Here is a 22909-nt window from a genome sequence, read left to right as displayed (position 1 = left end):
TGCACTTCAATAAAGACTTTTGTACATTACTGCCGGCTAGCGTTGGTCCTCTGTGAGCTGGGACCTGGAGCCAGCTTTGACAGTAAGCTCCATCCCAAAAAGTTTTGCACCAAAAACCTCGTAACGTGAGTGGACGCAGCGAGGGAAGAAGATTGGTGCTTCGCGAGCTCACAAAAGTCAGGCAAGATGACTACAGAACAGCAACTAGCAGCCCTGCAAGATGCAGTGACACAACTCAACGCGGAGGTACTCGCATCCAGGAAAAGGGAAGAGGAAGCGGCTGCCGCCTGCAGGGATCTCCAAGCCAGGTTGGAAGTGCTTGCTAAGCAGGGGCAACCGGGACCCAAATCAGAGGGGATTGGGCTGGGGAAAAGAGGAGGCAGCCTGGTATCTCATTTCGATGGGAATTTGCAGCAGTACCCTAACTTCCGAGCAGACGTGCTGTTTGCGCTGGAACTGCTGGATAAAGACTTTAGAGATGAGCAAGAGAAGGTGGGGTTTATCTTGTCCCATTTGCATGGGGAAGCTAAAGCGTGGCTGCGCAATCTGTGGAGAGATAAGGATCCGGCGCTCCAAAATGCGGATGCATTCATTAAAGCGATGGATTCGTGTTTTTTATCAAATATAGACATTGATATCGCCAGAAAAGACATACATGGGCTCAAACAAGGCAGAGCCAGTGTAAGGCAGTACCATTCCCGCTTTTTTGCGTTAGTCCATGCGCTGGGATGGGAGAAGGATTCTGCCCCAGCCAGAGACCTTTTTTGGGAAGGCTTGAATGCAAATGTGAAAGATGAGATTGCAAGGGGGGAGAGACCAAAGAGCACTCAGGAGGTTGTCCGGCGGGCGCTGCAAATTGGGGTGCGTCTGGAAGAACGTCCATGGAACAGAGAAGAAGGACGTTGGGGACGTACGCCAGTGAGAGCACCTCCCCTCTTTCCCAAGGATGCAGCGCGTGCGCAATCCACACCTCCGCAGGGAGGGGGAGAGGAACCGATGGAGATTGGAAGCGCCAGGGCTCAGTCAGCAACCAGAGCCCTAACACCGGGAGCAGTCAAAGCGAAGCCTCCTAGAGGGAACAGGAAGTGCTACATCTGCGACAGTGCTCAGCACATGGCGAAAGAGTGTCCCCAGAGGCTCCACAAGCACACTGCAGCCTCAGCAACAGTAACAGACGCAACTCAGCAGAGAGAACCACAGCAGGGAAACGACAGAGTCTGGTTGGAGGAAGAGGCACTGGGGCCCAGCCAGACAAGTCAATGAAGCCGTCCCCAGAGATTTTGCAGCCCACAGACCCCCTCCCGCCCAAACCAGTGGTGCAGCTCACAGCATCGCTCCAACTACCCAATGGACTCACTATGGAAGTGCCGATTACCATTGACTCTGGTAGTAACGCAGACTTCATAGGACTGGATTTCATTCAAGAGCACAACATAGCACTCCTGCCAGCCACGCTGCCTCTGAAGGTTGTCACGGTGGATGGCAGGGAATTGCTGGGGGGGCAGGTGGTGCAGCAAACGTCTCCGATGGTGATGCAAATTGGGAATCACCGAGAAGTCATCAGCTTCAATGTCACCCAACTGTCGGACACGCCTATAGTATTAGGCATGAGTTGGCTGCACAGGCACAGCCCAGCATTGGCGTGGTACCAGCGACAACTGACCTTCGGCTCCTCATACTGTGCGGAACATTGCATTCTGCCTAGCCCGGAAGGGGAAGAGGATGACCCGCAGCTACAATTAGGCACGCTGCAAGCAGTGCCACTCAAGTACGCAGCGTTTTTGGAGGTTTTCTGCGAGAAGGAAGCGGACAAGCTGCCTCCCCACAGGTCCTATGACTGCAAGATTGACCTCCTGCCAGGGGCGACGCTGCCAACCGGGAAACTGTATTCCATGTCTGAAGACGAGCTGCAGGAACTCAGGGAGTTCATAGACCTCAACTTGAAGCGCGGTTTCATCCAGGAGTCGAAGGCAGTGGGGGGCAGTCCTGTATTCTTTGTGAAGAAGAAGGACACGCCCCAAAAAAGGCTTGTGGTGGACTATAGAATTTTGAACTCGAAAACCAAGCCCACAGCCTTTCCCATGCCCAAGATAGATGACCTGCTCGCAACGGTGAGGAAAGGACGCGTTTTCACAAAGTTGGATCTGCGAGGGGCGTACAACCTGATTCGCATACGGGAGGGCGACGAATGGAAGACTGCCATGTTCACGCCCCTGGGCACCTATGAATACAGAGTTATGCCCTTTGGATTACAAAATGGCTCCCACTGTTTTCAAGCCTTCATGCATCACGTATTGGCGGGTCTCCTCTACAAGAAATGCGTCTGCTTCCTGGACGACATCCTGATATTTTCAGAATCAGAGGAGACCCACGAGGGAGACGTCAAGGAAGTTCTGCAGAGACTGCAGGAGCACAGGCTGTACGCCAAGCTGGAGAAGTGCCAGTTCGACATGAAGGAGGTAGATTTCCTGGGCTACAAGTTGTCGGACAAGGGGCTCGCCATGGACAGCGCCAAGGTTCGCTCAGTGTTGGACTGGAAGAGCCCGCGCAATCGGAAGGAGGTCCAGCGGTTTGTCGGTTTCGCCAACTTTTACCGCAAGTTCATCAAGGGGTTCGCGATGCAGACGGCGGCCATTACCGACACGCTCAGCTCCAAGAAGAAGAAGTTCATCTGGACGGAGCAAGCGGAGCAGTCCTTTCAGAAACTCAAGCGTCTCTTCTCGTCCGAAGAGCAGCTACTGCATGTGAATCCCAGCAGACCGATGAGGGTTGAAACGGACGCCTCAGACAGAGCCGTGGGGGCAGTACTGTTGCAGCAAGACCCGCATGGGGACTGGAGACCGTGTGCCTTCTACTCCAGGAAGCTCAGCAAGTCAGAGCAGAACTACGCCATCTGGGACAGGGAGTTGCTGGCCATTCATGCAGCATTCAAGGCGTGGCGGCACTTCCTCATTGGAGCCAAACACACAGTGCAGGTCCGCACGGACCATAAAAACCTGGAGTACTGGCGCACGGCAAGGTTCCTGAACCAGAGGCACATACGATGGGCGGAGTTCTTTGCGGATTTCGACTTCAGGATAGAGTACATCCCAGGCGACAACAACATCATGGCGGATGCACTGTCCAGAAAGCCGCAATACCTCGAGGAGTCGGCACCAGCAGCGGCCAAGCACATTTTCGCACCGAAAGCGTGGGCGTGCGCTTCAGCAACCGTGGACCTGGATGCTGTACGTCGAGCACTGCAGAAGGACCCCTTCGCACAAGCCAAGATGGAGGAGGTGCAAAGGGGCACGGCGGAGGACGACGAGTTCCAGATACGCGACGGATTGCTCATCCGCAGAGGGGCCCTCTACGTACCGGGAGACGACCTCCGCGCGAAAGTACTGCAGCAGTTGCACGACGCACCCACCGCCGGGCACTTTGGCAAAGAGAAGACGGTAGAATTAGTAGCCAGAGATTTTTGGTGGCCCAAGATGCGGGGGGAAGTCGCGGATTACGTCTCGAGGTGCGACACCTGCCAAAGGGCCAAGTCAGTGCACAAACCGCCGGCGGGACTGCTCGAACCGCTGCAGACACCGCTCGAACCGTGGGAGAGGGTGGCCCTGGACTTTGTCACGGATCTACCCAGCTCGAGGGGCAAGACGGCAGTGCTAGTGGTGGTGGACATGTTCACCAAAATGGCCCACTTCATTCCGTGCGCGAAGGTGGCCACGGCGGAACAGACCGCCAAACTGTTCATAGACCACGTGTTCAGGGTTCACGGTCTGCCACGGTCTATCCTGTCCGACCGGGGGCGACAGTTCATCTCGAACTTCTGGCAGAAGCTGATGGGTTTCCTGAACGTCAAGATCAACCTAGCGTCGGCGAGACACCCGCAGACGAACGGACAAGCGGAGCGAGTCAACGCCATCATGCAGCAGTACCTGCGATGCTACGCAAATCAGCAGCCGGCAACATGGGTGGACTACCTGCCGCTCGCTGAGTTCGCCTACAACAACACGAAGCACGTGTCCACGGGGGTGACACCGTTCTTCGCCAACAACGGGAGGCATCCCAGAACCTTCCCGGGATTAGCGAGAGCGGGGGAGGGGGAGCCACAGGCAGCGGAAGCCTTAGCATCAGAGTTGCAGGAGGTTCACGAACAGCTTCGGAGGCAGTTAGAACTAGCAAAGCACGCATACAAACTGCAGGCTGACAAGCACAGAAGGGTTGGGGAAGACATACAGGTGGGAGACTGGGTTTGGTTAGCAGCCCAGGCAGTGCCGGCCAGATCGTTAGCGAAGAAGAAGCTATGGCATAAGCAGCTAGGACCCTACCAAGTCGAGGCACAGGTCAATCCAGTGGCCTTCCGGTTGACACTGCCGGAGGGATCCAGAATGCACCCAGTTTTCCATAGATCAGTGCTCACGCCCTACAAAGCACCTCATAGATTTCAGGAGCCAGGCACGGCACCAGACCCGTTCAGGGAAACGCCCACAAGGGGGGGGTCGCCAAGGCGGGAACCCGTCAACGAAGTCACAGAGATTTTAGACTCGAGATGGGGGGAAGAGGGAGTAGAATATCTTCTCGCCAGAGAAGGTACCCCGGCCAGCGCCAACAGTTGGGTGCCAGACTATGCCTTGGACGAACCTCTTCTCAAGGACGAGTTTCATGCCCTTTTCCCACACAGGCCCATGCCAGCCGAGTATTTCGACGACTGGCTTTTCACACCCACATTTTCAGCTAGCACATTCCAGGGCTTCACCTCGGACGAGGAACCGGCACTAGAAACACGTTCCCCGGAGGGATCACCCTCGGGGTCTGCCTCAGACTGTTCCTATTGGTGGGACAATCGACCAGAGGAGCAGTGGCGCAGGAAGTGGCTGGGGGGTCCTTGGCAGGCAACGTCCCCGGAGGAGACCGGGGGAGAGACGGACATGGACGTGTTGGGGGAGGACCTTGGGTTCGAGCACGGCGGCAAAGAGATGGAAGCAGAGGAAATTGAGGTCGGCGAGAGCACGGAGGACGAGCCGGACTTATCCGGCTGGATGCACGCCACAGGGGACGAACTGTATCCGGCACTCACCCCCACAACGACGGAGCACCCAGTACCCACACCTGAAGGAGGGGAGGGGGGAAGGGGGGGCTTCGAGGGGGGGATGGATGTCAGGGGTTCAGGAGCAGAGGCACAGGAAAGGGAGGAAATAGAGAGCGAGGGGGAGGAGTCCGAAGGAAATGTTAGCGATGACAGCGGTCCGAGGTCTCTGAGTCTTTCCAGCGAATCGGAAGATTCACAGAAAGGGGCTCCCATGGTCAGAGCAAGGGGGGTGCCGAGGGGGACACCCCAGGAAGAAGGGGCCAGAGGGGACTCAGAGAGCAGCAGTTGGAAATCAGGACCAGCGTCCACACCAGAGTGCAGTAGGGGGGAGGAGTCCCAGGCATCGGGATCAGGCGGCGCACTGTCAGTGGGAGGACATGAGTCAGGATTGGCCACGCCTCCATCGGGGAGCGAGGAAACGGTCGAGAGGAAGGTTGAAGGCTGGGCGCGCGCGCCAAGTTCAAATGTACAGGAGGGCGGCGCAGTTGGCAGCCCGGATAGGGAGCCAGGTCCCAAAGCCCGCCGAAAAGAGGGGGAGGAGTCAGGGGGGTCAACGTCAGCGTCAGAAGAATCCAGGAAGGAAGGGACCCCGGGGGGTAGCAGGACCCAGAGGAGAAAGGAGAGACGTAAGAGGTGGAGTAAGGCTAGAATCTTAAACTGGTGTACAGGGGGCGGAGACTCAGATGGAGCTTCGCTGATCTAACCCCTAGACGTAGAGCTGGGGCGCTGCGGCTTGAAAATGGAAACTGTACTTCAATAAAGACTTTTGTACATTACTGCCGGCTAGCGTTGGTCCTCTGTGAGCTGGGACCTGGAGCCAGCTCTGACAGTATGAGAAAGGTATTTAGTTGCAAATCACCATTTTGAAGGGAGTTGCCTTTGGTCTTTTGTTCCCAAACATAGTAGATGTGCTAATGAGTCTCTCCTGAAGGGGAAACAGCTCCAAGCGAATGGAGATGTAGACAGAAAAAGACCTCTGATTTTAGGTCTGTTTGAAGTAAACTGATATTACTGAGAAGATGAACCTATGCTTTGACCAACATATGTCTTATGGAACTATTTGGAAGTGTTATTATCTGTTTTTGTATCTGCTAGGAAGAAAATTTTGGATACTTTTTGTAAACTTTTTGAATCAAATTTATGGGTCTGGACAATTTTTATTCCAAGAGTCAGTTCCTATGCATTCTATTGCTTCAATCTGCACAATATTAATAACTGCAATATGCCAGTAGTACATGTGAAAGGCATCTAGTGGGCCTTAGTAGACCACAAGCTTAACATGAGTCAACAGTGTGATGCAGCAGCAGCAGCAAAAAAGGAAAGAATAGAAACGCTAATGCTATTCTAGGCTGCATCAACAGAAGTATAGTGTCCAGGAGAAGTAACAGTACCACTCTATTTTGCCTTAGTCAGGCCACACCTGGAATGCTGTGTCCAGTTCTGGGCACCACAATTTAAGCAGGATATTGACTAGCTGGAATGTGTGCAGAGGAAGACAACCAAGATAATCAAGGGTCTGGAAACCAGGCCTTACGAGGAAAGGTTGAAGGAGCTGGGTATGTTTAGCCTGGATAAGAGAAGACTGAGAGGAGATATGAGAGCCATCTTCAGAAATCTTAAGGCAGAGATTTCCAAACTTTTCATGTTAGTGACACACTTTTTAGACATGCATCACTTTGTGACACGATAATTCAGTTTTACTAGCAAACCAGAGGTTAAACTAAGACCTTTCCAGCCCCGGGAGGAGTGTGGGGAGCTTTTGCATAACACACCTACACACTGGAGCCGACACACTAATGTGTCGCAAAACACATTTTGGAAAGCTCTGTCTTAAGGGCTGTCACATGGAAGATGAAGCAAGCTGCCGGGGAGTGGGCCCCCACCAACAGATGGGCTGGGGCAGGTTCCACAGGGGAGGATCCACTGGGGCACCCAATCTCAGTGATCATGGGCAGGAGGAGGAGTTACGCAAAGACCAGACCACGTCATTACCAAGGAGGCAGGTTTAGTCATTGTTTGAAGACTATCCCTGCCTCCTGGTCTGGTCTTGACCAGATGGATACTGGAATCAACAAGGGAAACCCACATGACCTGAAGGTGCTGCTGTGCAATGCCAGGTCAACGATTCATAAGACCACTGCCATCCATGACTTGATTGTGGATGGAGGACTTGACCTGGCATGTGTGACAGAGACTTGGCTGGATGAAGCAGATGGGCCTGTTCTTGCTGCTGCTTGTCCACCAGGTTTCTCGTACGTACAGCAACCCAGGTCATGTGGGCGGGGGGGTGTGTGTTGCAGTGATTTTTAGGAAGTCACTAATTTACACCAGGTATCCTATTGGGAAGACCCAGTTCTCTGAGTGCATGCTCTGGAAGTTGGGCAATAGGGGCAGTACAGGATTCTTTATGGTTTACCAACCTCCATGCTGCGCCAAGGATTCCCTGCCTGAGCTGCTTCAGATAATGGCAGATGTTCTCCTGGTGACACCTAGTTTGGTTGTCCTAGGGGATTTTAACAACCATGCCGACACGACCTTACAAGGGGCCACTCAGGACTTCATGGAAAGCATGGCCTCCATGGGGCTGTCCCTGAATAAGTCTGGCCCAACTCATAGCCGCGGACATGCCTCAGACCTGGTGTTCACCTCTACTGACGTGGGTGATCTGAAATTAAGTAAAAGTGAAACAAAAGAAATGCCATGGTCAGATCACTTCCTGGTGCAACTGGACTTCTCCGTGACCCTTCCCCTCTGCAGGGAGGTGGGACTGATTTGGATGGTCTGCCCCCACCACTTAATGGATCCAAATGGTTTCCAGAGAGTGGTAGGGGATGTTTTATCCCACACTGATGGCCTTTCAGCTGATCCCCTGGTGCCCAGCTGGAATGTGGAGTTAACCAGGGCTATTGACTGTTTGGCTCCGAAGCACCCTCTCCGATTGCATGGAGCCTGGACAGCCCTGTGGTTTTCCCCAGAGCGGAGGGTGAGGAAACAATCACTGAGACGGCTAGAGTGCCGGTGGCGGAAAACTCATTCTGAATCAGACTGGACACAGGTAGAACTCAACGTCAAGCCTACCAAGTGGCGATAGCAACAGTGAAGAGGACTTTCTTCACCGCCTCTATTACATCTGCAGAAAATAGCAGCAGGAGACTCTTTCAGGTGGTTAGCAATTTAACGGAACCACATTTGCCATCTCCTGCAATGATTTGCAAAGTTTTTTTTTTCAGATAAGGTCACTCAGATTCGGAAGGAGGTAGATTCCACCATGGGAGCAGGGCCGGGGTGGGAGAGTGCCAGAGTCCTGTCTAGTCGAGTTGCATGGGATCAATTCCAATCCGTTAACCTCCGAGGATGTGGACAGGCTGCTTGGATGAGTGAAATCAACCACATGTCTCCTTGATCCTTGCCCATCCTGGCTCATAAAAGGTAGCCAGGAAGGGCTGGGCGATGGGCTCTGCGGGGTGGTGAATGCTTCCCTTTGTGAGGGAGCCTTCCCAGACCTGCTGAAAGAGGTGGTCATTAAACCACTTCTTAAAAAAACATCTTTAGACCCGGCCAATATGGCCAACTATTGCCCAATCTCAAATCTACCATTCTTAGGCAAGGTGACTGAGCGGGTGGTTGCTGAACAACTCCAAGCACGCCTGGAGGATGAGGACCATTTGGATCCCTTCCTCACCATGGGACTGAAACTGCCTTGGTCGCGCTGGTCGATGATCTCCGGCCGGCTAGGGACAAAGGTGAGAGCTGTTTCCTAGTTCTGCTGGATCTCTCAGCAACCTTTGACACCATCGACCACAACATCCTTCGGGACCGTCTAGAGGAGCTGGGAGCACTGTTATACAATGGTTCCCCACCTTCCTTCTGGGCCATGTCCAGAAAGTGGTGTTGGGGGATGAGTGTTCAGACCCCTGGGCCCTCACTTGTGGGGTGCCTCAGGGTTCCATCCTCTCCCCCATGCTTTTTAACATCTATATGAAGCTGCTGGGAGAGATCATCAGGGGGGTTGGGCTGGGTGTTCATCAGTAAGTAGATGATACCCAGCTCTACCTCTTTTAAATCAGAACCAGTGAAGGCGATGAAGGTCCTGTGTGAGTGTCTGGAGGAAGTTGAAGGATGGATGGCAGCTAGCAGATTGAGGTTGAATCCTGACAAGACAGAAGTACTGTTTTGGGGGGACAGGGGGTGAGCAGGTGTGGGAGACTCCCTGGTCCTGAATAGGGCAACTGTGCCCCTGAAGGACCAGGTGCGCAGCCTGGGAGTTATTTTGGACTCACAGCTGTCCCTGGAGGTGCAGGTCAATTCTGTGTCCAGGACAGCTGTGTACGCAGGATGACCCTACCTGCCCGCGGACTGTCTCGCCAGAGTGGTGCATGCTCTAGTTATCTCCCGCTTGGACTACTGCAATGCGCTGTATGTGGGGCTACCTTTGAAGGTGACCTGGAAACTACAACTAATCCAGAATACGGCAGCTAGACTGGTGACTAGGAGCAGCCGCCGAGACCACATAACACCGGTCTTGAAAGACCTACATTGGCTCCCAGTACGTTTCTGAGCACAATTCAAAGTGGTGGTGCTGACCTTTAAAGCCCTGAACAGATTCAGTATACCTGAAGGAGTGTCTCCAGCCCCATTGTTCGGCCAAGACACTGAGGTGATTACTCAACAAGGCACAAGGAAAATGAAATCTTATAAAAGCAACTTATATTTATCAGTTAACATGCAGAAACCCACAATTTACTTAATACCTGTGTCAGATTTTCATCCCCTGTTGGATTACTTAATTAACAATCTCTATCAACCACCCAGTGGTTAAAGGGAAAATAGCAGAGAGTTATTCACTGCTCTGGTTCAACACTTTTTCTTCTTAATGTGGATTGTGCTAGAGAATTCCCCAGTTGGCTGTGTCTTTAGATTCTGATCTGTAGTCTGTCAGGGCAAAAGTCAGACTCTGTCCAGCAAGCAAGAAGCAGAGTTTGTTAGAGAAGTTAACTCTTTATTCCTCTTTTCCCTCTGACCTCTCCTCAGTGTCCTACCACCGATCCCTGGGCTTTGAGCCGTCCTCCTCTGGGGTTTCCCTTGGGGATTCCCCAGCTGGTGCCTTCCACCACTCCTTCTTCATCTAGCCAGTCCCTGACAGTCTGGCAGGATTAATCCCGTTGTAATAAAATAATAGAAATTACAAATAAAACCCATTTGGGATGAGTTTTGTAATTGCAAAGTGAGAACAATACATGAAAATAAAATTTCACATATATTGGTTGCTGAATTTTGTATCAGAAACAAAAGCAGTCTGATGAAAGAACAAACAAACAAACAAACAAACAAACAGCCTTTCAAATATATTCAGAATGCTATAAAAAAGGAAGCACCAGAATCTTCCAGGTTGACGAATAAATTACTAGAGATGGATGAGGGGGAAATTTACAGTTGCACTCTATGAGCTGTAGCAACAATTCCCTTTTTCTCACAAGTTCTGTGGTAATACAATTTTCATTATAATTTTTTGTTTTGCTAAAGGTCAAGGTCATTTTGTAACACTTTGTAATAGAACACATTACACTTTGCCCATTTCTGCAAGAAGAGAAAAATGTAATAACATTTCGCTTAAAAACAAGAATCATATTTAAGCCTTAACCCTTATTTCAAAAACTAAATTTCAATGCTGAGTTCTGAGAGATAGTGAAAAAAGGCACAGGCATCTATGATTTCTGTCTACAGGCTTTAAGTGTACACAGTTTATTGGCACTCACATGCCTACAACTCAGAGCAGGGTGGAAGTCTCAATGTCTCAGACAAATCAGGAAATCTGGAGAGCTTATCATCTTCCTGCTCACCAAAGAAGCAGCATGCGGGCTTCAAGACCTGAACAGGCTTCTAGTAAAGCCTAGCCTCTGGTCAGCAACACAGTTCAACAGTACCTTCTGGTTATGCCAGTCCTAGACATTTGGTAAAGGTAAAGGGACCCCTGACCATTAGGTCCAGTCATGACCGACTCTGGGGTTGCAGCGCTCATCTCGCTTTATTGGCCGAGGGAGCCGGCGTACAGCTTCCGGGTCATGTGGCCAGCGTGACTAAGCCGCTTCTGGCGAACCAGAGCAGCGCACGGAAACGCCGTTTACCTTCCCACCGGAGCGGTACCTATTTATCTACTTGCACTTTGATGTGCTTTTGAACTGCTAGGTTGGCAGGAGCAGGGACCGAGCAATCGGAGCTCACCCGGTTGAGGGGATTCAAACCGCCGACCTTCTGCCCCACCCGCGTCCCAGACATTTGGTACATACAGATTTACAAGGAAAAGCTGCTGACCATCCTGTGTATGTGAATACTTGGTGTGCTGGATTTTGTGTGTTCCTCCCAAGCAGTGAAGAGAATTTTACTACAGCACTGCTTCCGTGGATTTCAGATTGAGTGAGGCCACATTCCTTTCTGCTTGGCGGCATGTGACAGATTAAGGGGCCACCCGAATTCATTCCTTGTGGTTGCCCACCTGTGAGCTCCTTGCTCACCCTATTTCCAGATCTTTTCTGTCCTCCCATGGGAAATGCTTCCAAATGTCCATGCCCCTCACCCCCAAACTCCACCTCAGCCGTGCCTTTTGGGAATATCTGATTCGGATGGGAAAGCTGCTTTGATGTCTGGGTTTTATGCATTTCTCCTCAGATAGGATTTCTGTAATGTTTGAAATCCACCTATCAGCAATGGAGCCACACACAGGCCTTTTAAATATTCCACACTGACAGAACAATCCTGACCATAAGTGTAACTTAGGTTGCCATAAGTGACTCTAAACTCTGTTCGAGCCTCTAGGAGGGCTTCTCCCGGCCGAGTCAGCAGGAGAGTTTGGGACTGGGTTTTGAGGTCCCATGGCTGAGCTGAACAGAGTTTGGAAAAGGTCTTGGCATGACCCTGCCAATCCCCAGAGATTACTGGCTCTTACTGCTCCAGTGTAATCTTTCACCAAGAGTTAAAGAAAGCTATGTAGGTTTTAAGTATATGGTTAATCATAGAACCATAGAATTATAGAGTTGGAAGGGACCCAAGGGTCATTTAGTCCAACCCCCTGCAATGAGGGAATCTCAACTAAAGCATCCAGGATAGATGGCCATCCAACCTCGGCTGAATAAGTCTAATCCTATGACCAGTTCACAGAGTAAATTTTGATACTCCTAGTATCTACGCAGAGACTGGCCTTGTTCAAACATAAGGCTCAGCCACACTTCCGTTTGTCCTGTGATTTCTAGGCATGGGTTCAAGAGGAGTGTTTCTTTTGTCCCACCACTTTCCTCAGGAAAACCTGCAGTTTACTGTTGAATTGAAATGAACGTCAACCAGGCTTTCTGCTGAATGGTGCTTGCTCCAATTCAGCAGTAAACTGCAGGTTTCCCCAAGGAAAGCAGTGGATGAAAGAAAAGCCTCTCAGACCCCTGCCTAGGAATCATGGGGCAAATGGAAGAAATCCCAGGACAAAGGGCCGTGCGGATGAGCATGAGTTTGGGCAGGTTGTTCCTGCTGAAAAATCCATGCCAAGTCTCCAGACAGGGAGAACACTATGCTGAGGAAGGGCCCCCTCCACTCTGGCCACACTTGGCCTCGTCAAAGCAAGTTCTCAACAAAGCTGTGGTATAACAGCAAAACCCATATTGTATTTCATGTCTCAAGCCTTTTTTCCACATACTATACAATGGACTGAGTGCTTCTATGCCCCTTTGGGGAAAATGGGACCCAGGGGCTTCTAGGAATACAGAACACATCTCTTGGTCACAGGTGTCCAAAAACCATGATCACGGACATCAATGTCAAAGGCACACAAAAGCTCCCCATACTCTGTCATGAGCTGTGTCTGTCTGTGAAACAGAAAACAGGCTTGGCAAGAAAGGTACTTTCAACTGTGCCTTAAGATCCACATTAGCAGTGTGTGTGTGTGTGTGAGAGAGAGAGAGAGAGAGAGAGAGAGGGAGAGAAGATAGATTGCTCCTCCAGCTCACTCATTGCTGACTCATTCCTTTGCAAAACCGCATCTGGCAGAGAAAACAGGCAAGAAGTGCTGAATTTTTCATGTGAACAGTAGCAGCACTGCGAACTTGCGCTTCTCTCTCTAGGTAAATTAATTTAAAGAATTAAACATCAGAGCAGAACCATCCCCCAAAGACTGATTGGGGATTCAAGGAAGAATGCATCGTTCCCTCTTTTGTCTCTTTTTAAACACACTTGCCTCTCTTTATGGCTCTCATTATAGATCTCGCTAATAAATGAGCATAATGTGCCATTTCAACATGATTTTAAATGTTTCATTTCTTTTAACATTAATCTACTTTGAACTTTTATAGCTCTACAGATAGTAGGAAGAGAAAACACAAGCCAGCAAAAATAATCACCCCCCATCAGAGAGCAGAGCTTTTTGAAAAATGTCTCTCCTCCTCATGTGGAATGGTTTGATTCTCAGCTCTGCTGTCTGTCAACTTGACAAACAGCATCACTAGCAAAAGCAACTGAGTCTTGATGTGACATGCCCAGGAGTCACTGCGTGAAGCGTTTGTTTCCTAAGGGCAGCAGGGCCTTGAGGAAGGAGAGGGAATAAAGAGGTTGCTTGTACAACAAGGGGACAATGCAGAAGTAACAGTCCAACATAACCACATGGAGACGGGCACATCTTTTCACGCAAAGATGGTTTGCACCATTAACATCCACAAACCCCTAAAGTGCAGCCTTTTATGAAAAGGCAGAGGTGGGAGGGGGATCTTTAGAACCTTGACAACAAAATGGAAAAGTAAACCACTAAAACAACCTCCACATGTATTCATTAAACACTCCCAGGGCTAAATAATTGTAAAGTCTATAAAAGCGCACATTTCACTTTAGGAAAGTGACCATAAAATGGAAGGGAGAGCATTATGGTGAACAGTCTTAATGCAGGCACTCCATTTGACCCCTGACTAACGGATAGCAGTTCAGATGAAGGTAGAAGGGACAAATAGCAATAGCAAACATAATTGAAAAATTCACGCTAATGTCTGTTTGGTTTGTTTGCTGCACATGGGCCCATATGCCTAAACCAAACTGTTGCCCTTTATCAGATAATACAAGCACACAAGATTTGTGGGTTTTTTTTAAGGTAATTTTCTTATCCATCATCTTAGAGTTCTTCTTAGGGATTTGTGCTCTTGGGGATATATTGAACCAGTTTTGCTTTCTAGTTTAAGCTCTGTGGCAGCAAGGGACCTTGAACCAGCATCCTCCAAGGAGCAAAGAAACTGCCAAGTAATCACAGTTCTCAAGTTTTGTTCAGAACTCTTATATGGGCAGCAGGAGAGGGGAGAAACTCCAAACTTCTGCTCCTCACTACATCATCTTAAGCCGTACCACCTCAGGAAAGTGTCTGAGAACAGTATGGTTGCCATACTCTCCTCAGTGATTTCTCTTCTCACCTGAGGCAGCAATGAACCTAGCAGGGAAACCAATTGTGCCTCACACAGAGACTTAATTCTAAAAAGTGTAGCACCCCCTCCCTGCAAATTGGCTTTCTTCTCTCTCCTGCCTGTCTGTTCTCTCCCAACAAAACCCCCTCTTTCCTATTTGGCTGTTTCCTGTTCTCCTGTTCCCCAGTGGCAGTTCCAAAGGAAAAGAAGCAGCCCAAAATCTACCTAGATATACCTACATATACCACAAAATGACATTTTTGTAATGGGTGTCATTTGTTTTTAGACCTTCCACACAAACCCAAATTTAAAATGCAATAGCCAACTCTTCACGATAAGTGAATAGAAAATTATGGGTTATCATAGTCATGGCTCTTTGAGTACCAGCTGTTCTCAGGGCTGTGGCATTTCACACCACTCTTGTGAAATATTATAGTTTCCTCCTCTCACCATTCTAAAACAGGCTGAATGAGGGAAGATGAGGATACCATATGAGGTCTAAAATAATAGAGGTCTTTATGGCCCAGACTATGTTTAAATATATGCATTTGTGAAGCAGGGCTCCTGTGGGGCATTTCACACAAATATAGCCAAGAGCTGATTCTGATACAGTCAAACCCCGGAACTTGAATCCATTCCAGAAGACCGTTCAACTTCAGAAATGTTCGAGTTCCAAGGCGCAGCTCCCGAATGGTTGCACTCAAGTAGAAGGCGTGTCAGATGTTCGAGTTCCGAGGAACGTTCAAAAACCGGAACACTTACTTCCGGGTTTTTGGCGTTCGGCAACTGAAATATTCGGCAATGGAGCCGTTTGAGTTCTGAGGTTTGACTGTATCACAACATCAAAAAGTGATATAAAGACGGTCCTAGACAAATGGGATGGGGGGGGGGACATAATACCATCTAGAACGGAAAATAAATCACACATACGACTTCTGCTTTACTGTATATGTGTGAAACCTCCCATGATGCTTTGGGTTAAGCAAGGAGTTGGGATGAAGAAAGGAAGACATTTAGACTTGTCCCTATACTGACTGCTCAGTTTCTGTGTGGCCGTAGATATGCCATCATCAGTAAATAGATCCTCATCAGAAAAATGGGTATATTAAACAGTGAGTTCATGTGGTTGTCTTGAGGTTCAATATGAGAGAGAGGGAGAATGAGAACAGGGTATTGAGGTACTAGAAAGCTTTGCTCTGACTCTCCCCCCCCCCCAGCTACCAACTTGTGGCCCACAGATGAGATTCTGCTATGGGAGAAGTGGAAGGAAGCAGAAGTTGGTTCTAGCAGGCCAACATGGAAGCTTTTCTGTTTCCCTCTCAGCAGGTACTTTTGTTGGCTTATTACAAATTTATTACAAATTCTCTTCTTCTAGGAATTCCTTGGCAACATAAGTGGGGTCATTCCATTTTAGCTTCAGAACAACCATGAGAAGTTAGGCTGAGAGAGGCAGGGAATGACTGCTATGTTGTGATTCAAATCTAGTAGTCCAATACAACATGGTTTCTCTATAAATAAAGGGAAGGATCAAGGCTATGTGCACAAAGAGAAAAGGTGTTGTCACACAGTGTAGTTACCTGTCATATTGCAGTGCACTTTCAACGGTCCCAATGCGCCGCTGCCATCTGGATCTATCCAGTAGAAGCCTGTTGGTTTGCCCAAGTGTTTATATGCTTCACAAGAAAGTTCATAATTAGCTGAAACAAACAAAAAATAATGCTAAGTAAATCAATTGCCCTGAGATCCAGAAACATTGCATTCTAGGGAAATCATAATATTGTACTAATTGCAAAAGAATTGTAAAAACATTTATATACTGTAAAGAATTTAGTAAGTTAGTGGAAGTGTTTGTCATATGCTATTTATCATATGCCAGAGGAAACAAAATTTCTAAAATATTTAACTCTATAAAATTGGCAAAATTTCAAGATTGCAATATGTAAAGGTAAAGGGACCCCTAACCATTAGGTCCAGTCATGGCCAACTCTGTGGTTGCACTGCTCATCTCGCTTTATTGGCCGAGGGAGCTGGCGTACAGCTTCTGGGTCATGTGGCCAGCATGACTAAGCCGCTTCTGGCGAACCAGAGCAGCGCATGGAAACTCCGTTTCCCTTCCCGCCGGAGTGGTACCTATTTATCTACTTGCACTTTGACATGTTTTTGAACTGCTATGTTGGCAGGAGCAGGGACTGAGCAATGGGAGCTCACCCCGTTGCAGGGATTCGAACCACTGACCTTCTGATCAACAAGTCCTAGGCTCTGTGGTTTAGACCACAGTGCAACCCATGTCCCATTGCAATACGTAGATAATTGCTATTTAAGAAAAATAAAAACTGATAAAAGGGAAACTTAAAACAGTATTAAAATGGAGTAAGATAAACCGCCAAACTGTGATTTGACATTTTTTATTGTTGTTTTTATTTGACCATTAGGGTCATATCAACCACAGAAAGTAATAATAATGCTAATAATATACACTGGTACAATATGGAAGAACAGAGTTGATCAAAATATGTATTTACATTAAAATATACCAAAATACTGCTACTAATATGCTATATACAGAAGGTTGAAAACCCAATATATATATTACAAATGGTTAAGAGAATTAATTCATTTAAAAGAATAGTAGTAATAATAATTTTATTATTTGTAGCCCATCCATCTGACTGGGTTGCACAGCACCTCTGTGATTTGGCAAACTTAGAGGCTCGTCCGTGAGAAGATCTGTGATGGTGCGCAGCTTCTTTGAAAGACAGCTGGCCACCACAACTTCCTTAGTGCTGCACAGTCACAAGGGTCAGTTTTAGGAGAATGCCCTCTTGCACAATCCACATATGGCAAAACTCCACAGGCCTGGCCTGCATCCTATCGAACGATATGTCCTTAGCAGACAAGTAAAGCAGTGGGATTTCTTTAAAAATGTAATTGCGGTGTACAAATCTTTTAATAAAAGAAATGTTAGGGTAGAAAGTGTTTGTTGAAGGAAGCAGAGTTGAAAACCTCTGCTCTAGATTTCATTTGTTCAAAATACTTGCAAACTACCACTTTGCTTTATCTCAGACCTCTCACAAAGGTCATCGGTGCTTGAGTTAGTTCTATGTGGCAAAGCTTGCCAGATCACAACCTATAAAATCCAGCTGCCTTATGTGCCAGCCACGGCTTTGGCCACTCCACTCCTTTCCCTGCTCTCGTCCCTGCCCAAATACTGCTAACCTGTTATGGCAATAGTTGTCTGAATACAGGGGAATTTTCATTGCCACACCGGCCACATGCACATCCAGTTGTGAAACATCAGATGTCTAGCAAAATTTGGCAGACCTTACATTTCCCCACAGGGTTGGCAGGTCGGTGAAAAACAGAAAAGGGGCTCCCTCTTTCTTGGAATCCAAATGTCCTGCAAGAAGTCATTGTGCTGCTATTCTCCAGGATCTTCTGTGAATAGAGCCCATGCACAACAGAAGGAGACAAAACGGCTCAACAAGATATCCTCGATCTGTAGGACAACCTTCTTTGCACAGTAATATACTGGAAGAGCAGCCCAAGAAGACCAGAAAGCTTGCTTGTATACAAAACACCCTGAACTCCCTTCACAGTCTGCAGGGCGCACCTCAGGGCCTTCCAGATGGGCTGCTTAATTGAGTAGCCATCAGGATTTGTTTGAGGGGAGGCTAGATGACACTGCTTCAAAGCAAGTGCTCTCCCACAGTTTCCGGTACATTTCCCCATCACTTTCCTTGCTGCAAAAGGCAGCAACAGACTTGAAGTGCATTAAACTGTAATTCTCAAGATTCTTGGAGGAAAATCAATTTTGCATGAAAATGATGTAAGTATACTATAGTGTAGTTATACCCACATAGATGAAGTGATAAAAAAATAACTTTTAATCTGCCAGTCCACAGTAAAATATTTATAACAAAATTGGATTGGATATAATTCTTATTTCAAATAAGTAATAAAAATACAAAAATTAATTTATTTTAAAATAAAAAACAGTAATATATACTGAACAAGAGGCTTGCTGATATACAGACCATAACATTATGTTGGGAGCTAATACCTGCCAGTAATTCAGTTTTTCATAGACACACAAAGAATGCTTTGGCTGCAAGCATGAGAAAAAATTAAGGGTATAAGTGCCTATCAAAATGGCAAACTTCAGACCTTTTAACCCAACCTCTGTGATCTTCCCTTTTGATCTCAGTAAACTGTAGTCGAAAAGGTCATAATTTTTTCGCTTCCAAAATTAGTTAATTTAAAAGAGTACACAATATCAAACAGTAACATCCTAACAATAGAAACAGACATACAAATGTAGGATGGGAGACACCTGGCTGACCAGTAGGACATGCAGAAAGGATCTAGGGGTCCTGGTGGACCACAAGCTTAACTCAAACCAATGGCTTCAAGTTACAAGAAAATAGATTTCGAATAAACATCAGGAAGAACTTTCTGACAGTAAGAGCTGTTCAACGGTGGAATGGTTTGACTCCAAAGTTGGTGGACTCTTCTTCTTTGGAGGAATGCTGTGATCACCAATAGTCAGCATGGATTTCTGAAAAATAAGTCATGTCAGACTAACCTGATCTCGTTTTTTGACAGAATTACAAGCCTGGTAGATGAAGGGAACACAGTGGATGTAGCCTACCTTGATTTCAGCAAGGCATTTGACAAGGTGCCCCATGATATTCTTGTAAAGAAGCTGGTAAAATGCGGTCTTGACTATGCTACCACTCAGTGGATTTGTAACTGGCTGACTGACCGAACCCAAAGGGTGCTCATCAATGGTTCCTCTTCATCCTGGAGAAGAGTGACTAGTGGGGTGCCACAGGGTTCTGTCTTGGGCCCGGTCTTATTCAACATCTTTATCAACGACTTGGATGATGGACTCAAGGGCATCCTGATCAAATTTGCAGATGACACCAAACTGGGAGGGGTGGCTAACACCCCAGAGGACAGGATCACACTTCAAAACGACCTTGACAGATTAGAGAACTGGGCCAAAACAAACAAGATGAATTTTAACAGGGAGAAATGTAAAGTATTGCACTTGGGCAAAAAAAAAATGAGAGGCACAAATACAAGATGGGTGACACCTGGCTTGAGAGCAGTACATGTGAAAAGGATCTAGGAGTCTTGGTTGACCACTTGGTTGACATGAGCCAACAGTGTGACGCGGCAGCTAAAAAAGCCAAAGCAATTCTGGGCTGCATCAATAGGAGTATAGCATCTAGATCAAGGGAAGTAATAGTGCCACTGTATTCTGCTCTGGTCAGACCTCACCTGGAGTACTGTGTCCAGTTCTGGGCACCACAGTTCAAGAAGGACACTGACAAACTGGAACGTGTCCAGAGGAGGGCAACCAAAATGGTCAAAGGCCTGGAAACGATGCCTTATGAGGAACGGCTAAGGGAGCTGGGCATGTTTAGCCTGGAGAAGAGGAGATTAAGGGGTGATATGATAGCCATGTTCAAATATATAAAAGGATGTCACATAGAGGAGGGAGAAAGGTTGTTTTCTGCTGCTCCAGAGAAGCGGACACGGAGCAATGGATCCAAACTACAAGAAAGAATTTCAGAACAGAAAGCTAAACTGATAGTTAATAATGTGGTTACAGAAGAGTTTAAAATTGAAAAAGGGACACGACAAGGTTGCCCTATTTCCCCTTTGTTATTTATTTCGGTTCTGGAAGTGCTATTGAACATGATTAGAGGGGATCGGTTGGTGGAAGGAATTCAGGTCGGTCAGAAACAATATAAATTAAAAGCTTTCGCAGATGACCTGGTTTTGACCTTGCAGAAGCCAGAGCCCAGTACGAAAAGAGTATTACAACTGATTAATGACTTTGGTCGGGTGGCTGGATTTAAACTAAATAAACAGAAAACTAAGGTTTTGGGGAAAAATTTGACTGATACAGAGTCAGAACGGTTTCAGAATGAGACGGAACTTAATGTGGTTAAAAAAGTAAAATACCTAGGGGTAAACATAACAGCAAAAAATCTAAGTCTATTTAAGGACAATTATGAAAAATGCTGGACAGAAATTAAGAGAGACTTAGATAGTTGGTCAAAATTGAAACTTTCTTTGTTAGGCCGAATTGCTGCTATCAAGATGAATGTATTGCCAAGGATGTTGTTTTTATTTCAAACACTTCAGGTTTTGGACAAAACGGAGTGCTTTCAGAAGTGGCAGAGAGACATTTCTAAGTTTGTCTGGCAGGGCAAAAAGCCCAGAATTAAGTTTAAGATACTAACCGATGCAAAACAAAGAGGGGGCTTTGCCCTGCCAGACTTAAAGTTGTATTATGAAGCCGCAGCGTTCTGCTGGCTAAAAGACTGGCTACTTCTTGAGGACACTGATGTGTTAGATTTGGAAGGGTTTAACAATGCCTTTGGATGGCATGCATATTTATGGTATGACAAGGTTAAAGCAAACAAGGCCTTTAAGAACCATATTGTCAGAAAATCATTGTTTAATGTCTGGACAAAATATAAAGACTTGCTGGAAAATAAAACACCAAGGTGGCTTTCACCTTTGGAAGCCAAGGCCCGAAAAAGACCCAATATGGAGGCTAAATGGCCAAAATATTGGGAAATACTAGAAAAGGATGGAGACAATTGGAAATTGCAGAGTTTGGAGAAAATGAAAGACAAAGTGCGAGATTGGTTACATTACGCTCAGATTAAAGAAGTTTTTAAAAATGATAAGAAACTAGGGTTCCAGGTGGAGAAATCGAAATTAGAAACAGAATTGTTAGAACCAAAGATTAAGGTACTTTCAAGGATGTATAACTTGCTGTTGAAATGGAATACACAAGACGAAACGGTTAAATCGGCTATGATAAGGTGGGCACAGGACATTGGGCATAATATCATGTTTGAGGACTGGGAGAGGTTGTGGAGTAATGGATTGAAATTTACTGCATGTAACGCTCTGAAAGAAAATGTAATGAAAATGATTTATAGATGGTATATGACCCCAGTCAAACTTGCCAAAATTTACCACCTGTCTGATAATAAGTGTTGGAAATGCAAAGAGTGTGAGGGAACGTTCTTCCACCTCTGGTGGACTTGCCCTAAAGTGAAGGCGTTCTGGGAAATGATTTATAATGAACTGAAAAAGGTATTTAAATATACCTTCACTAAGAAACCAGAGGCTTTCCTTTTGGGTATTGTCGGCCAAGGGGTGGCAAAGAAGGACCAGACATTTTTTATGTATGCAACAACAGCAGCAAGGATACTTCTCGCAAAACATTGGAAAACTCAAGATCTACCCACACTGGAAGAATGGCAGATACAACTGATAGACTACATGGAACTGGCTGAAATGACTGGCAGAATCCGTGACCTGGGAGAAGAGAGGATTGAGGAGGACTGGAAGAAATTTAAGAACTATTTACAAAAGTATTGTAATTTGAGTGAATGCTAAATAAGATGCTAGATCAAAATAACTGAGCACCACTAAATTTAGAAGTTTTTAAGAAAATAAGTAAGACTGTGAAATTTAGCTCCTTCTGAGAAGTATAAGATTATGAAATATAGAAGGGATATAAGAATTTAAATAAGATGATAAATTGCTGACAAAACGTTACAACGATGAAAGTGGGAGCGGGAGATGTGAGGAAGTCCAAAGAAAATGTGAAAATATGTTAAGATCAATGTCATATTGCTTTTTATGTTTATTTTTATTGTAAAACCTAATAAATTGCTTTTAAAAAAAAAAAAACAAACTACAAGAAAGAAGATTCCACCTAAACATTAGGAAGAACTTCCTGACAGTAAGAGCTGTTCGACAGTGGAATTGGCTGCCAAGGAGTGTGGTGGAGTCTCCTTCTTTGGAGGTCTTTAAGCAGAGGCTTGACAACCATATGTCAGGAGTGCTCTGATGGTGTTTCCTGCTTGGCAGGGGGTTGGACTCGATGGCCCTTGTGGTCTCTTCCAACTCTATGATTCTATGATTCTAATTTAAGCAGAGATTGGCTGGTCATCTTTCATGGATGCTTTAGCTGGATTCCTGCATTGCAGGGGGTGGACCAGATGCCCCTTGGGGTCCCTTCCAACACTACAATTCTATGATTCTAATAATGAAGTGCCAATATAATTTACAGCTGGCAATTGCCAGCATTAAAAACAAGATTTACCAGAGATTTACCAACTGCCTGCTGCAAAATTATTTTAAACCAGAATAGCGCAAGTCTTAAAAAATTCCTGCATTTTTATTAGCACCTGAATATTAACCTCCTTTGTTCATTGTCACATAATACATTACTTAAAAGCTGTGATTTCGGACCCCATTAAATTGCATGAGTACCTTGGATCACCCACTTCTTTTCTAACCAAAGTACAAATCTTTTTCCAACATAGTATCATGTGCTCAGGAATTACGATGTGCCATGAACGCTCTCTGATTA

The 22909-nt window shown here is 46.7% G+C and overlaps 1 protein-coding gene across 1 annotated transcript in view; it reads right to left on the bottom strand.

The window, feature by feature from the left end:
* CNTNAP2 (contactin associated protein 2) overlaps window positions 1–22909 on the bottom strand; it is a 1044505-nt gene that overhangs the window by 290275 nt on the left and 731321 nt on the right. Inside the window, exon 12 of the mRNA XM_080975740.1 lies at window positions 16077–16196. Coding sequence (XP_080831866.1) covers window positions 16077–16196 — 120 coding nt within the window. The remainder of the gene's footprint in view (window positions 1–16076; window positions 16197–22909) is intronic.

Source organism: Podarcis pityusensis (genome assembly GCF_964106645.2).
Source record: "Podarcis pityusensis genome assembly, chromosome: 12".
Taxonomy (NCBI): domain Eukaryota; kingdom Metazoa; phylum Chordata; class Lepidosauria; order Squamata; family Lacertidae; genus Podarcis; species Podarcis pityusensis.
This window is presented reverse-complemented; position numbering and strand designations above follow the sequence as displayed.